The sequence below is a fragment of the Delphinapterus leucas genome, chromosome 17 (genome assembly GCF_059928025.1).
Source record: "Delphinapterus leucas isolate spDelLeu-1000000601 "Yukka" chromosome 17, BTC_Dleu_Yukka2, whole genome shotgun sequence".
Taxonomy (NCBI): Eukaryota; Metazoa; Chordata; class Mammalia; order Artiodactyla; family Monodontidae; genus Delphinapterus; species Delphinapterus leucas.
The window spans coordinates 74844465-74858836 of NC_143145.1; the positions used below are offsets into that span (position 1 = coordinate 74844465).

Sequence of the window (14372 nt, forward strand, 5' to 3'; positions counted from 1 at the left end):
TCACATGCTAGCATAGTCCAGATTATCAGACAGTAACTGGGAAAAATATGAAGTTTAACAATGAATTTTAGTATGAATCCAGGTACTTATCCACAGATGGCTCAGACATCAAAGACCATGATACCACACTACGTCTCCCACCTCACTAGCTCCTGACTGAGGGGCCTTGTCTTAGCTCAACAGTAACTTCTGTCTTGCCTCAGGACCTCTGCACTTATTGTTCTCTCTGCCAACACTGCCCCACATCCATCCCTCTCCCTAACTCATTAAGGGGCTGGCTCTTTTTAATCCTTATTTGTCATTCCTCCAGGGATGCCTTCCCAGACCACCACTGTTAGTCTCCCCATGCTATACCAATTTTTCCTTCACTGCACTTAGTACAAATTATAGTTTTATGCTTATTAGCATATTTTCTTGCTTAATATCTCTCCCACTGAACCATATCCCAGTAAAGGTAGAGATCGTGTCTGTTTGGTTCACCACTGACCAACAGCACCTAACATAATGCATGGATTTCAAGTTGATTTGCTGAATAAAGATGGGCGGCCAGGTGGCAGGCGGCTGTTTTACTTCCACCTTTAGTCACAGTGCGTGGACTTCAGTGAGAATCTTATTCATTACTTGTTTGGTTACAGAACATTCCCTCCACCACCAATTCCAACAATCACTCCTAGCAATCTAAGAAAATAGCCTGGGGCAGGGTTTCCACAGGAAAAAAAGGTAATCCAGGTTAAATTTCCCAGAGTTCTGCCAGTTACTGAGCAGGGATTCAAACTACTGTAGCACAGGGCCCACCCTCCCCTTATCTCATGGTATGCAAGAGCACTTTTTTTTGGCCTTAGATTTTTCTAAGTGTAGTATTTATTACCCCAATAAACCACACTTAAGTTCCATGTTTTTCTTTAACTCATAAAATTTGAAATTCATAAAAATGACCCCAAAGGTGTTTTAGTGATTACTTTCATAATTTGCCAATAGATAATTATGTTACTACTGTAAACTTTCTTTAGCAAAATACTAAAACACAATCTGTAAATGAAGTCCTCAAACTTGGCTACATAAGAAGCTTCTGAAGAGGTTTTAAAAAACAAATGAACAAAAAAATCGAATATATGAAATTCGGATTTAGTAAGCCTTGGATGACACCTTATATTCTTTATACATTCTGTAAGTGTTTTTGCGAGGAGGCTGGGGCCTTGGAGGATGGGGCCTGAGCATGGATATTTTATTTTTTAAAGCTCCTGGTGATTTAATTATGTAGCCAGTATTGAGAACCACTGCAAATCAAAACCTCTGAACTCCATTCCAATAAACAGAGCAAATAAACATTGAGTGCTTTTATATGTTGTTTTTTTTTTAACATTCATTACCTCATTTTATTCCCAGCCCAATATTCATTGGGCCCATTAACTGGATGAAGGTGTAAATAAATGTGCTGATCTGTGTTCTGATTTGTGAACCTATAAATACACAGGAATCCAATTTGTTTAAAAAAAAAAAAAAAAGGCAAAAGTTTTGGGAATTCCCTGGCAGTCCAGTGGTTAGGACTCCAGGCTTCCAATGCAGGGGGCACGGGTTTGATCCCTGGTCGGGGAATTAAGAGCTCGCATGCCAAGCGGCACGGCCAAAAGAAAAAAAAAATCCAATCTGTAAAACCAGGGAGTTCACTTAGACAACCAAGTAAGTTAATCTGCTATTCTGCTGCAAGGTGGCAATAACAATAAAATCCCACCACTAGCATACTTTTATTGTGCACTAATTATGTACCAGTTACAATATTCAGGGCTTTGCATGGATTATCTTGTCTAACCCTCAAAAAAAAAGTAACATGCCTGTCTTGCCCATCATTTATGTGAGTCTTACTTGTCTGCAGATATATGGGTCAGCTGACAACAATGAAAAGATGGTGTGATTTAGAAGGAACACACTGAGGCTTAAGATTTTGGAGGTGAAACTGTTGTGAGGGCGACCAACTTGAGGTGATGCCTATTGAGTGCTGGGTACAAGAAAAGGAATAGAAGTGAAAGTCTACAGGAGCAGAGGAAGACAAGAAAATATGAGACTAAGTTCCAAAAGACAGTGAAATCACCCAGGATAACAAAGGACTGGCTTTGACTACTAACTCCTGCTTCTGAATTGACCCATGAACACCTCATTCTCAAGTTTAATCTATTTCAACTTTTCTCTCCCTCCCTGGGTCCCACGGTGGTTCCCCCGTTCCAGACTCTCTATAGCAGTATTTACTCATGTTGGACTCCTGGACAGTCCAAATACATTCCATATCAATCAAACCTCCAAATGAGCCAAAAAAAATAGCAAAAATGAACTGTCAATTTTATTACTCTTAAACGGCATCCGTTATATTTTTTGAAGACTCTACATTTTTTATATTTCTGATGTAGTAAAAAAAAATTAAATTAAAAAAACAGAAGATACAGAAGAATGATAGCAAATTTAAAATATCTAAATAAGTAGCAGATAAAACACTCACTTTAAGATTGATGCTGAATTTGAAAAGACGCAGCATGCTGCAAAACTGCCTGGAAGTGAAAAATCTCACTATAAACAAATGTCTTCTGTTTTCTACTACATTCTCAAGTAGGTCACCAACATTCCTCTTACCTTACTCCTCTCCTTTATGTTAATCCCTCTTTTCAAATGCAGCTCCTGTACTAAACCTAAAACTCTTATTCTGCTCAGATGCTTCTAAGTGACTAATAACATTGAGAAAGAGAATCCTGCCAAGAAAATGAACTTGGCCCTAGTACTCCGGCCCACTGACTGTCAAGGCAGATTTGGGTTGCTACCAGAAAATGCTGGATTATCTCTACGTCCTTTCATACCTCTCTAGCTATGTGAACACAAATGCTGAAGCAAGTTCTCCTGCAACAAGGTTAAGCAGACAGATAAAATTTTAATGGAATAAATGGAGCAATCAGAAGAAAAGTTACTAAGTCTTAGTTAACACAATGGTTATTTGAAGGAAACTGGCAAATAAAGCAATCAGCAATTGGTGTCTCAGTGAACTGAATTCTCAGAAATCGTGCTTGAGAGAATTACTATCATAGGTTTCTCTACTGTGAGTTTTTTTAAAAGCGCATCATTTGTTAAAAATTACTTCTGCAAAGTTCCAATCTGTCAATCTCTAGATTGATGCACAAAGGTCTTGCCAGTCAATCCGCAAGTGGGCGTAACAATGACCTACCTTGTTAGTGAACCTGAACAAATGCTCATTTCTACCACTTACTTAGAAACAGATTTTTAACTCTCTACAAGGAGGAGTGACTTATAAGTAAGACATCTAATAAGCTCGCAGGGGCACTTCTGACCTTCTGAATTATGAGTTAAACTTATCTTCCACACTTCACATGCTAATCTATTATTTAAAATTGGTATAGATTATCTGCTGAACTTTATACACTTAAACGGTGAACTAAAAGATTTTATTACTACTGTAGAGAATTACTGAAAAACAAGAATAAAGCTATGTGAAACATGTCTCACACTAAAACAACCGTAAGGAACAAAAACCCAAATCAAGAAAATAGGAACTTATCTCCAAGCAGAGTTGAGCTACTTCTGATTTGGTGCTAGAAGACAATGCTCAAGGTCACCTGGGAATTAACAACTGCTTGGCTTATTATATGCTTCTAAGTCTGTATGTATTCTTAAGGATAAATGTCTTACAGAGCTTGAATAATCACTTCACAGAGGAACTAAAATTAGAAAGACTTTACTGTGGTTTTTATCCTCTTTTATTTTATTGATAGCAGCATCAATAGTGGGGAGAGGTTCAAAAAGTACTTTTAAAGCTGTCTGGCCTATTTACATCACCAATGCACATATTAATATAAAATTTGAAATATATAAAGTACAGTACCTGAAACTGAACTCTTGGACACTGGATCAGAGATAAATTAGTACCAATTTTCCTTACGATACTTCGAGATGAACCATATGGCTTCCCAGACCAAAGTACCTAAGTAGGAAAAACCAAAAGTTTAATTACAAGACTTACAGAACTGTTAATACAAAGCACTGGACAGTTAATTGCATGACATGCTGACACATTAATTATGGGATCACAAAGCTCTGTGTTACGGGAAATGAGCTAATATTTCTTAATTAAAAATTAAAGAATATATACAGCAGGTTGTTACTAATGCAATAAAGTTTAATGTAAGGCATTATATAAAAATGTAAAAGAACAACTAGTGGAAGTTCCCTGGTGGTTCAATCTCTGGTTGGGGATCTGATCCCACAAGCCGTGCAGCATGGCCAAAAGGAAGAAAAAAAAAAAGAACTACTAGTAATTGTAAAATAAAATTATATTAGGAGTAAAAACTCATCTGTTTTCATTAGGTTTTCATCCTACTCTGCAGAGGAAACTATTTTATCTCCTCTGCTATATTTTTAGAATTTTATCTATAAGTTTTTCAAAACTACAAGCTACTTACAATAGACTTTCAAAACAAATGCAAATCAGTACAAAGTTCAGAATCTGAATTTGTACGATTCAGGATGCTGCATTTTGTTTGCTACACAAGAAGGCCTGGCCAAGGGTGAGTGGGGGCCAAAATCCAGTTGTACTTGTGAGGCCTTGTCTCAGGGGAAAGGTGTCTTTTCCTAATTTATACAAAAGTACTAAATAGGCTAGTGATAACCCTAGTGAGCAGAATTTTTCAGATGAAATCATAATACACAGAGGACATTATGCTATGCTTAAAGCAAAAACAAATACAAACCTCAAAGCAAAAAGCAAACAAAAAATGCACAGGCAGAATGTTAAAGCATTACGAATTGTACCTGGAAACTTCTCCCCAAGTATATGCTCTTTCCTTAAAGAGAAAAACTATCCATCTGTTTTGAGTGCTATACCTGAAAGCCTGGACAGAAGAGGTAAAGAGAGGTGGTATACTATTAAAAGCAATTTGGAAAAAAAAGAATGAGAATGATATGACTATTTACTAATTCATTCAACTGAGATATTCAATTGCATCCTAAAACTATTAAATAAATAGTACCAAATCAGCTGGCATGTATTCTGAGCAATGGACACTGACCCCTTTTTAAAGTCACTCAATGCCCATTCTAATTTAAAGAATGGAATTACAGTATGACCAAGCAATGTTACTGTAAACAGCCATGGCTCCAACACATAACCCTAATTAGACCTTTAGACCATTCTAAAAGCATGCACAACTTGTAAAACGAGCATAGAAGCAATCTGACTTCTTAGATTTTAGCAATCAAATCCAATTTAAGGTTAACAGTATGAATCAAAGTGAGGATCATGGGGTATATATAATACCTCTGGCATCTGCCTCTGCTCATACAATTCTCATCATCAATATGGTCAAAGTTTCAGATAAATAACAAGGACCTACTGTACAGCACAGGGAACTATATTCAAGGTCTTTTAATAACCTATAATAGAAAAGAATCTGAAAAAGAACAGATATATACAAATAAATGTATAACTGAACCACTTTGCTGTACATCTGAAGCTCACACAACATTGTAAATTAACTATACTTCAACTTTTTTTCAATGGATTTAAAAAATTGTTCAAAGTTTCAGTGACTGTTTACCTGGGAGAGCTCCAGAAAGTACTATAACCTACACTGGCTACTATAACCAACAAAAACTATAACTCCTGCTTTGGAAATATAAATGAAAAGGATGGACAGGTTGGAAAACTGGTCAGTGGAAAGATAAGAAGACATCAATACTGAAATAAGAATATTAAACAAAGAATATAAGAGGTAAAGTTACTGTGAAGCTTAGAATTACGTGGAGTTCAGGAAAGCAATCATTCAAACCAATGATCATACAGAGGATTATCACACGAATAGTGTTAATAACACATGAGGACCAAGAGGAGGAAAATCATCCGACCAGAGGAAAAAGGGAATCACAGCCTTACAAACCCAACATAGGAGGCCAAGAAAAGCAAGAGGGAAGAGAAATGGGGATATATGTACAGCTGATTCACTTTGTTATAAAGCAGAAACTAACACACTGTTGTAAAGCAATTATGCTCCAATAAAGATGTAAAAAAATAAAATAAAATAAAACAGTATTTAAGCAAACTCTTTACCTTATACATGTTAATAGGCATCGATCTTTTAAAAAAATAGCCATAGGGCAATAGTAACTACACCACTCAATCATTTCTCATGTCTTCTACTTAGCCATAAGTCAAAACTCTCCTATGATGTAGGAGAATGCTATTTATACATCACAATGTGACAATTACATAGTCTAATGTGAATCTTCCATCCCTCCAGTAAGCAAAGATCTTAACTGCAGATGAAGAGGACAAAAAAGCTCACGAAGAAAAGTTCAAAAAGGACTTGCCAAGGTCAGAAACTAAGATTTCTGCCAGCTTTTAGCCTTCCTTGCTATGCATGCTTCAGGGCTAAGTTTCAACTATTATCTTCCCATCTGCTTTATATCAGAAGGAAAGAATACCAGGTGCCTTCAACAAGGGAAGGTGGCCAAAGCTTCAGCTTTTACTTATAAGGAATTAGTAGACTATTTAGGCTTTTGATGCAAAGTTAAGTAAAGTAAAAGAACAGATTGCCTTATGTGATTATTTTTTCAAGTATACACAGTGGACTAACATAATGTTGTTCTGTTACTTGTGAACTGCATAACATTTAGCACCAAAAATTATGAAGCAAGAGTCTTTATAAGCTAATGACCGGGATATTTAGAAAGAAGAGGAGCCATAACCTTCAGTGGATTGAAGAAAAAGTAAGGGAAAGGAGCAGCTAACTTCCAAGAAGTCTAAAACTAGGTCTTAACTTTATTTTTTCTATTCAGCCCTCATGGAGGGGGAGAAATTGTAAATGGCTGTGAAGAAATAATGAACAGATGGTATGGAAAGTCACCATCTGTGCATTGGGAGGCTGTACGGCCCAAGTGCATCTCCTACCCTAACTGGTGGCTGAACTGTGTCTTGTCAGTACACTTGTTTGGAGAAGGAAAGGCTTCCTCTAAAGATGAACTGTCAGTAATATCTTTTCAGATCTAAGAGAGAGGGCAGGGAGAAAACTGTCATTACTAGACAATTCGATTTCATTAAGAAATAAAAACTGGGCTTCTCTGGTGATGCAGTGGTTAAGAATCCTCCTGCCACTGCAGGAGTCATGGGTTCGAGCCCTGGTGCGGGAAGATCCCACATGCCACGGAGCAACTAAGCCCGTGCGCCACAACTACTGAGCCTGCGCTCTAGAGCCCGTGAGCCACAACTACTGAGCCCGCGTGCCACAACTACTGAAGCCCACACACCTAGAGCTCGTGCTCCGCAACAAGAGAAGCCACCGCAATGAGAAGCCCGCGCACCGCAACGAAGAGTAGCCCCCGCTCAGCGCAACTAGAGAAAACCCGTGCGCAGCAACAAAGACCCAACGTAGCCAAAAATAAGTAAAATACATTTATAAAAAAAAAACAAGCATTCAATTCCATTAAAAAAAAATTAAGTAACAGTAATTTTTTTAATTAATTTATTTTTGGCTGTGTTGTGTCTTCGTTGCGGTGTGCAGGTTTCTCACTGCAGTGGCTTCTCTTGTTGCAGAGCACGGGCTCTAGGCACGCGGGCTTCAGTAGTTGTGGCTCACGGGCTCTAGAGAGCAGGCTCAGTAGTTGTGGCGCACGGGCTTAGTTGCTCTGCGGCAGGTGGGATCCTCCCGGACCAGGGCTCGAACCCGTGTCCCCTGCATTGGCAGGTGGATTCTCAACCACTGCGCCACCAGGGAAGCCCTATTTATTATTATTAAACAAAAAAACTGCTTTGCTTTATTTATAAGTACTGATAAATAATGTAATAATGAATCTGTGTGGGGCATGCATGTTTGCATGTCTGAGTCTAGTAATGACAGTCCATAGCATCTGGCAACAGAGTTTGTAAGTGATGACAGCAAGGAGGAGGATGACACCAGGAGAGCAATTTGTTCTTTGTTAACAATGTGAAAAGCTATTGTCGAAGTGCTGAAGTGTGAGGCTGGAATCTGAAAATGTCATCTGTCTCACCATGATGACTGCACTCAAGCTTTATACGCTGGTGATTCATTTCTCAGAGACTAGTTAAATCTATATTTCTATCTGAGAGTCACCATTTAGCAAGAAAAAATATAAACTTAATTCTAATCAAATGTATTTTTCTCAAAAAAACTATGTAATATTAACCCAAGGTTCTTATTCTGATATATAATTTCGCATATCCCTGAAATTATACACAAAATTATGTACATATACAACATTTTTCTGGGAAGAAGGTCCATACCATTAATCAAATTTTTAGGGCGTCTAGGACCCAACAAAGTATAAATTCTTAATTCCAAGGGAACCAGAGGAAAATTAAAAAGTATGTGTTGGGGAGAAGGGGGTGGAGATAGGAAGATGAAATTCTATAACAATTTTGAAATCCCCAACTGAAGACAACCCTTCCCTCAGCTCTCTTCTTCCTTATCTAAACTCCTAGCCACATTCACATTCTTCCTCCAAAACAGAAGAGGAAAACAAGGTTGCAATTCTTAAGTATTACTGGAAATATATTCCTAATACAAATTAGATATTTGCTGTAACTTTTCAACATAAAATACTGAGGTGAACCAGAATCACATTAGTTTCATAGCTTGCTTTCTCTAGTTTAAAACCATTTTTACTTAAGGGCATAAATATAGTAATAATAGAATGAGGAGAAAGTTTGGACAAATGTGAATACAGCTGACCCCTGAACAATGCTCAGGTTAGGGACACCAAACACTGCCCCCACTTTTCCAACAAAATCCACATATAACTTTACAGTTGGCCCTCCTGTATCCAGGGTTTCACATCTGCGGATTCAACCAACCATGTATCATGCACTACAGTACTTACTACGGAAAAAAATCTGCATCTAAGTGGATGCAAGCAGTTGAAACCCACACTATTCAAGGGTCAACTGTATATAGTTTTAAATTCAAACAAATGTTGAGGCCAAATGGAACGCAGTGAAGAGAAAACACAGAGACCACGGAAGCATATAGGCCTGGTTTTAAAAGTAGGCTCTACCATTTATTGTCTGTATAAAGCTGGCAAATTATTGATCCCTCTATGTTTCCCTTTCCGCATCTATAAAACGGGAACAGTATCTACCTCATAAGCCTATGAGTCTTAAATGAGTTAAGGGAGGGGCTTCCCTGGTGGCGCAGTGGTTAGGAGTCCGCCTGTCAATGCAGGAGACGTGGGTTTGAGCCCTGGTCCAGGAGGATCCCACATGCCTCAGAGCAACTAAGCCCGTGCGCCACAACTACTGAGCCTGAGCTCTGGAGCCTGCAAGCCACAACTGCTGAGCCCACGTGCCACAACTACTGAGGTCCACGCGCCTAGAGCCCGTGCTCCGCAACGAGAGGCCACTGCAATGAGAGGCCCGTGCACTACAACGAAGAGTAGCCCCCCTCGCTGCAACGAGAGAAGGCCCATGCACAGCAATGAAGACCAAACGCAGCCAAAAATAAGTAAAATAAATAAATTTTTTTTAAAAACTGAGTTAAGGTATTTAAATATAACACGACTTTAATAAATACTGTCTTCTTCCCCTTCTATTATAAGAGGTAGCAAAGTACACTAAAAAGAAGATTTTGGAATCAAAATTGGGTTCATATTACAGCTCTGCCACTTATTAGTCAGGTAACTTTGCACAAGTCAGTTAAACACTCTGAACCTCAGGTTCCTCATCTGTTAAAAAAAAAAAAGTGTTGTCCTAGTGAACACACAAAATACATGTAAAACACTGGGCACAGTAAGCCGATCAGTGACAGCTATTATGATGGTGCTGATGTGTGCGGTAAATACAAAGAGCTAATCATCACCAGCTGGGCCTAATGGCAAAACAAAACGCAGATCTCAAAACCTGCACTTTCTTTTTAAAGCAGATAAAATATGCAAAGAATGAAGGCATTTTCTGCTCTTGAATACATTCAAATATAGTACCAAGTTCATTTATATATCAAAGCAGTGAGAAATATGTATTTATCATTGAAAGATGGAACTAAAAAGTTTTTTTTTTTATATTCAGATTACTCTTAAGCAGCAAGCTAAAAGATCCCAGAAACTAAGATAGAAAATAACTCCAAAGGGTCAAATTGTTTAATGTTAGGAGAACATTTATTTTTATACAGATTTTCAGTTAACTGATTAAAGGTGATGATTATATGTTACATAAAAAAATGATCTTTCCATCTACTGGTAGAAATCAGTTGTGATTACAATATTGGGAGCAAGCTAATGCTCTCTTACCTGGTCCATTCTTTGATGAAAGGCACCCATGTTACAGCTCAAAATGAACAAAGCTAAATAAGTAAACTAAGCTAAATAAAGTGTGTTATCTATTCCTGAAACAAAATTCTGCACTTTGGCCTCAATCAGCACTGGTCACATTGCCTGACTTGGGGCGGGGGCAGGGGGATGACAGAGCAAAACAGTAGGAAATTAACCGTCATTGAATGTACCTACACTACATACAGGCCACTGTGATAGGTATTTTACATACACTGCCGTGTAATCCACAGGTTCATTGTGCAGGAGTAGTTCTTTCTACCTGTAATTTGTAGATGAAGAAAGTAACTGGCAGAGATAAATTTCATACCCAGGTTTGTTTGAATCCAAGACCTACAATCTTTCCACTCAACTATACTTCTTACTAAAATTGCAAATAAATAGGAATCATAAGCTGTAAAGTTTCACTTTTGGGGAATCATTAGCAACAAAAGCTTCCTGACTTTCTGAAAAGAAATTCTTTTGCTGTCAGTACTGAAATGTTAACCTACCCTATGTAGCCAAATGATGGTAAGTAGCAACTGAGAAAGGTGGTATACTGCATTAAGTGAAGTTCAAAACATGAGAAGATGTAACTGAAAAAGATGAAAGTATTAACTTTACAAACCATTTTCCTATTGTTTATCCGAAAGATAATACTCAAAATTATGTAAATATTAAAAAGGGTAGGGACTTCTCTGGCAATCCAGTGGTTAAGACTTTGTCTTCCAATGCAAGGGGTGCGGGTTCGATCCCCAGTCGGGGAGATAAGATCCCACATGCCTCGCAGCCAAAAAACCAAAACATAAAATAGAAGCAGTATTGTAACAAATTCAATAAAGACTTTAAAAATGGTCCGCATCAAAAATAATCTTTAGGGGCTTCCCTGGTGGCACAGTGGTTGAGAGTCCGCCTGCCGATGCAGGGGACATGGGTTCGTGCCCCGGTCCAGGAGGATCCCACATGCCGCGGAGCGGCTGGGCCCGTAAGCCATGGCCGCTGAGCCTACGCGTCCGGAGCCCGTGCTCCACAATGGGAGAGGCCACAACAGTGAGAGGCCCGCGTACCGCAAAAAAAAAAAAAAAAAAAAACTTTAAAAAAACCGGGGGCGGGCGGGGTAAATGTTATTTGGTTCTTTGCTTTTTATCTCCAAAGAAAATAGATGGAACTTTGTGGGACTGGGGCAACAAAACATTCAACCTTCTCTTAGCAATATTCAAAGAGACACAAAATAAAAACGAAAAAGTAAAAGTAGTGCGTTAAAAAGTATACCCATATTCAAATTATGTAACCTGCCTATATCTTTAATGAATACAATGTAATTCCATGTCACCAATGACACTGAATGTGAAAATGAGAAACAAATATTCCACAAAATATGCTTGGCACAAGTATTGCTCTAATAACTTTACACTGGATCTAAAAAAAAAATTATGTATTAGTAGAAAATACTTTTAAAAATGTCAAGATCCGAACATCTTTGGCACAGAATAACAATATTACACTAACTTTTTCCTTTGTATCTACAGTTATATTTTAGGAGACATGACTTACCTTTTAAACAGCTGTGTGATAAACCACATTATAAGAGCATTCAATATTAACAGTTCTACAACATTCAGAGTTGTCAAGCATTAGTCAAACATATTTTATTCAATGATTTCTATATACATTTAAGCCTCTTCCTCACTAATAACAAATGCATTGCTTTTACCAGTCACATGAATATTGGTTAAGTTTTCGATGTAACCAACCCATCCCTTACTTAGGATGCTGGGTAAAGATTCACTTCCATGATTTAAATAGTAAGCAAATTAAATACTACATAAGTTGGCCATACATAAGATTCATTTTTCTCAGAAAAAATTCTCAATGTCTGGATTTTAAAAATGAATTTCAAGCACTCACCGATTGCATGCTTCCAACCTGTTGAAAAACCATCCTAATTAGGCGTTTAATCCAGCCAAGCATTTAGATGGCAAAGTCTCTCCAAATTTGCATTTCAAGTACTTCAGGCATACATAGTAGCACATGGTCCATAAAGCACACTGAAATGTTAAAATGTAAATACTAAAGTGAAATAATTATTATTTAGAATCTTTACTGTCTACAACACATCTCACAAAGTAAGTTTAGTCTACATCTTAAACCTTTGCATGTATAAGTTTACTTAAGGAAAAAAATTTTCAACTAAGACCCGACACAGCCAAAATAAATAAAACAAATTAAAAAAAAAAAAGAAAAAAAATTTACTTGTGATCACCTTTAAATAAACTAATGGTACAATTTTTTAAATTTTTTTAAGTATTTCTTTTCCAGTCAGGGTTCTACCTTGGAAGCAACAAAAACCTACTGTGGCTGACATAAGTAGAAAATATATTTGTGGAAAGACACCCAGTAGACAACAATCTTAGAAGAAACTTATAGGCTACACAGCCAGGAAAGACATCCAAAACTGCAGCAGAACTGGTCTTGGAAGACATCACTGCAACTGCTACTGCCACCCCTGACAGAACAGAATCTACCAGTTCCCACTTTCCTGTCCCACTGGCTCCTGAGTTGCTGTCCATACTGGCGGTATTTGCTTGGACGAACCTACCTGGCTACGGTTACAAGCCGATTCTGGCTCTCACCAAAATCATAAAGGAATTCCAGAAACATAAAATAGGAATTCAGAGGCCAGAAGGTCAAAAATAACAACAAACCACACTCACTGGCACTATAACCCCTGCCACTCACCCTCTTCACCTCCCCATCAATATACTGTATATCTGATAGAATTATGAGCTCATATGACATAAACCAGCTTACCTGAAGTGTTGGTCTCCAACACAACAAGTTTACACCAGACTATAAATCAATGTGCTGCTTCCTTGTCAAGGAAGCCTTTAAAAAAAAAAAAAAAAAAAAAGCAGTACTTAGTCAGGGGTCCCCAACCTTTCTGGCACCAGGGACCGGTTTCGTGGAAGACAGTTTTTCCACGGACGGGGGGGGTCGATGGTCCAGGCGGTAACGCGAGCGACGGGGAGAAGCAGATGAGGCTCTGCTCGCTCGCCTCCTGTCGTGCGGCCCGGTTCCGAACAGGCCGTGGACCAGTACCGGTCCGCGGCTCAGGGGTTGCGGACCCTTGTAGTTAGTGATATACTTGATTTACATTCTGATATAGGCTTACCCCTTTGTGGACCAGAAATAACGTTTGTGGTCTACACTTTGAGGAGAACTTGATGAAGAATTACAAAGAATTGGGGCGGGGTGGGGGGATAAAGTTGTCACAAATACGCCAGACGCTGAGTGAAACATGAACTAGAACGAGCCCAGCCCTAAGGACAGATCAAAGTATGCAATGAAAGAGTTCTAAGCGCTGACAGGAACATATAATTTATTGATAACTAAGAAATGGCCGGGGCTAGAACTTTGGTGAGACATATATTTAAATATTACCAACATCTATAGTTGCCTATAAGAATGAATATTCTGAGAGGTAATGGTAATAAAAAGTGCAAAGGGCCAAAAATAAGCTGGAGATGACTGACAAAAAACTGGTCAGAGAAAAAGGATGGTTTTATGTAATTGGAAAACCTATCACTTTTTTTTTTTTTTTTTTGCGGTACGCGGGCCTCTCACTGTTGTGGCCTCTCCCGCTGCGGAGCACAGGCTCCGGACGCGCAGGCTCAGCGGCCATGGCTCACGGGCCCAGCCGCTCCGCGGCATGTGGGATCTTCCCAGACCAGGGCACAAACCCGTGTCCCCTGCATCAGCAGGCGGACTCTCAACCACTGCGCCACCAGGGAAGCCCTAAACCTATCACTTTTTAAAAAAATTGAGATATAACTTACACAGGCAAGTGCACAAATTTTAAGTATGTCCAGCTTAATGAATTTTTATATATGTATAAACCTGTGGAACCTCCATCCAGATCAAGATGTGAAACATCTGAAGAACCCCAAGAGCTCCCTTGGGCCTCTACCCAGTCGATATCCATGCCTCACCTACCTAACTACTACTCTAACTTTTACAGCCTATCACTTTCGCAGGCTGCATGTACTCTTCTGTGTCTGACTTCTGTC

At 38.7% G+C, this 14372-nt stretch overlaps 1 protein-coding gene across 4 annotated transcripts in view; it reads right to left on the reverse strand.

The window, feature by feature from the left end:
• Window positions 1–14372, reverse strand: part of MTFR1 (mitochondrial fission regulator 1) — an 80045-nt gene that overhangs the window by 42027 nt on the left and 23646 nt on the right. For all 4 annotated transcript variants that reach the window (XM_022595286.3, XM_022595285.3, XM_022595287.2 and 1 more), the window contains 2 exons: window positions 12214–12353; window positions 3881–3979 (listed from right to left, as the gene is read on the reverse strand). In XM_022595286.3, the coding sequence (XP_022450994.2) occupies window positions 3881–3979; window positions 12214–12276 (162 nt within the window). In that variant the 5' untranslated portion in view covers window positions 12277–12353. The remainder of the gene's footprint in view (window positions 1–3880; window positions 3980–12213; window positions 12354–14372) is intronic.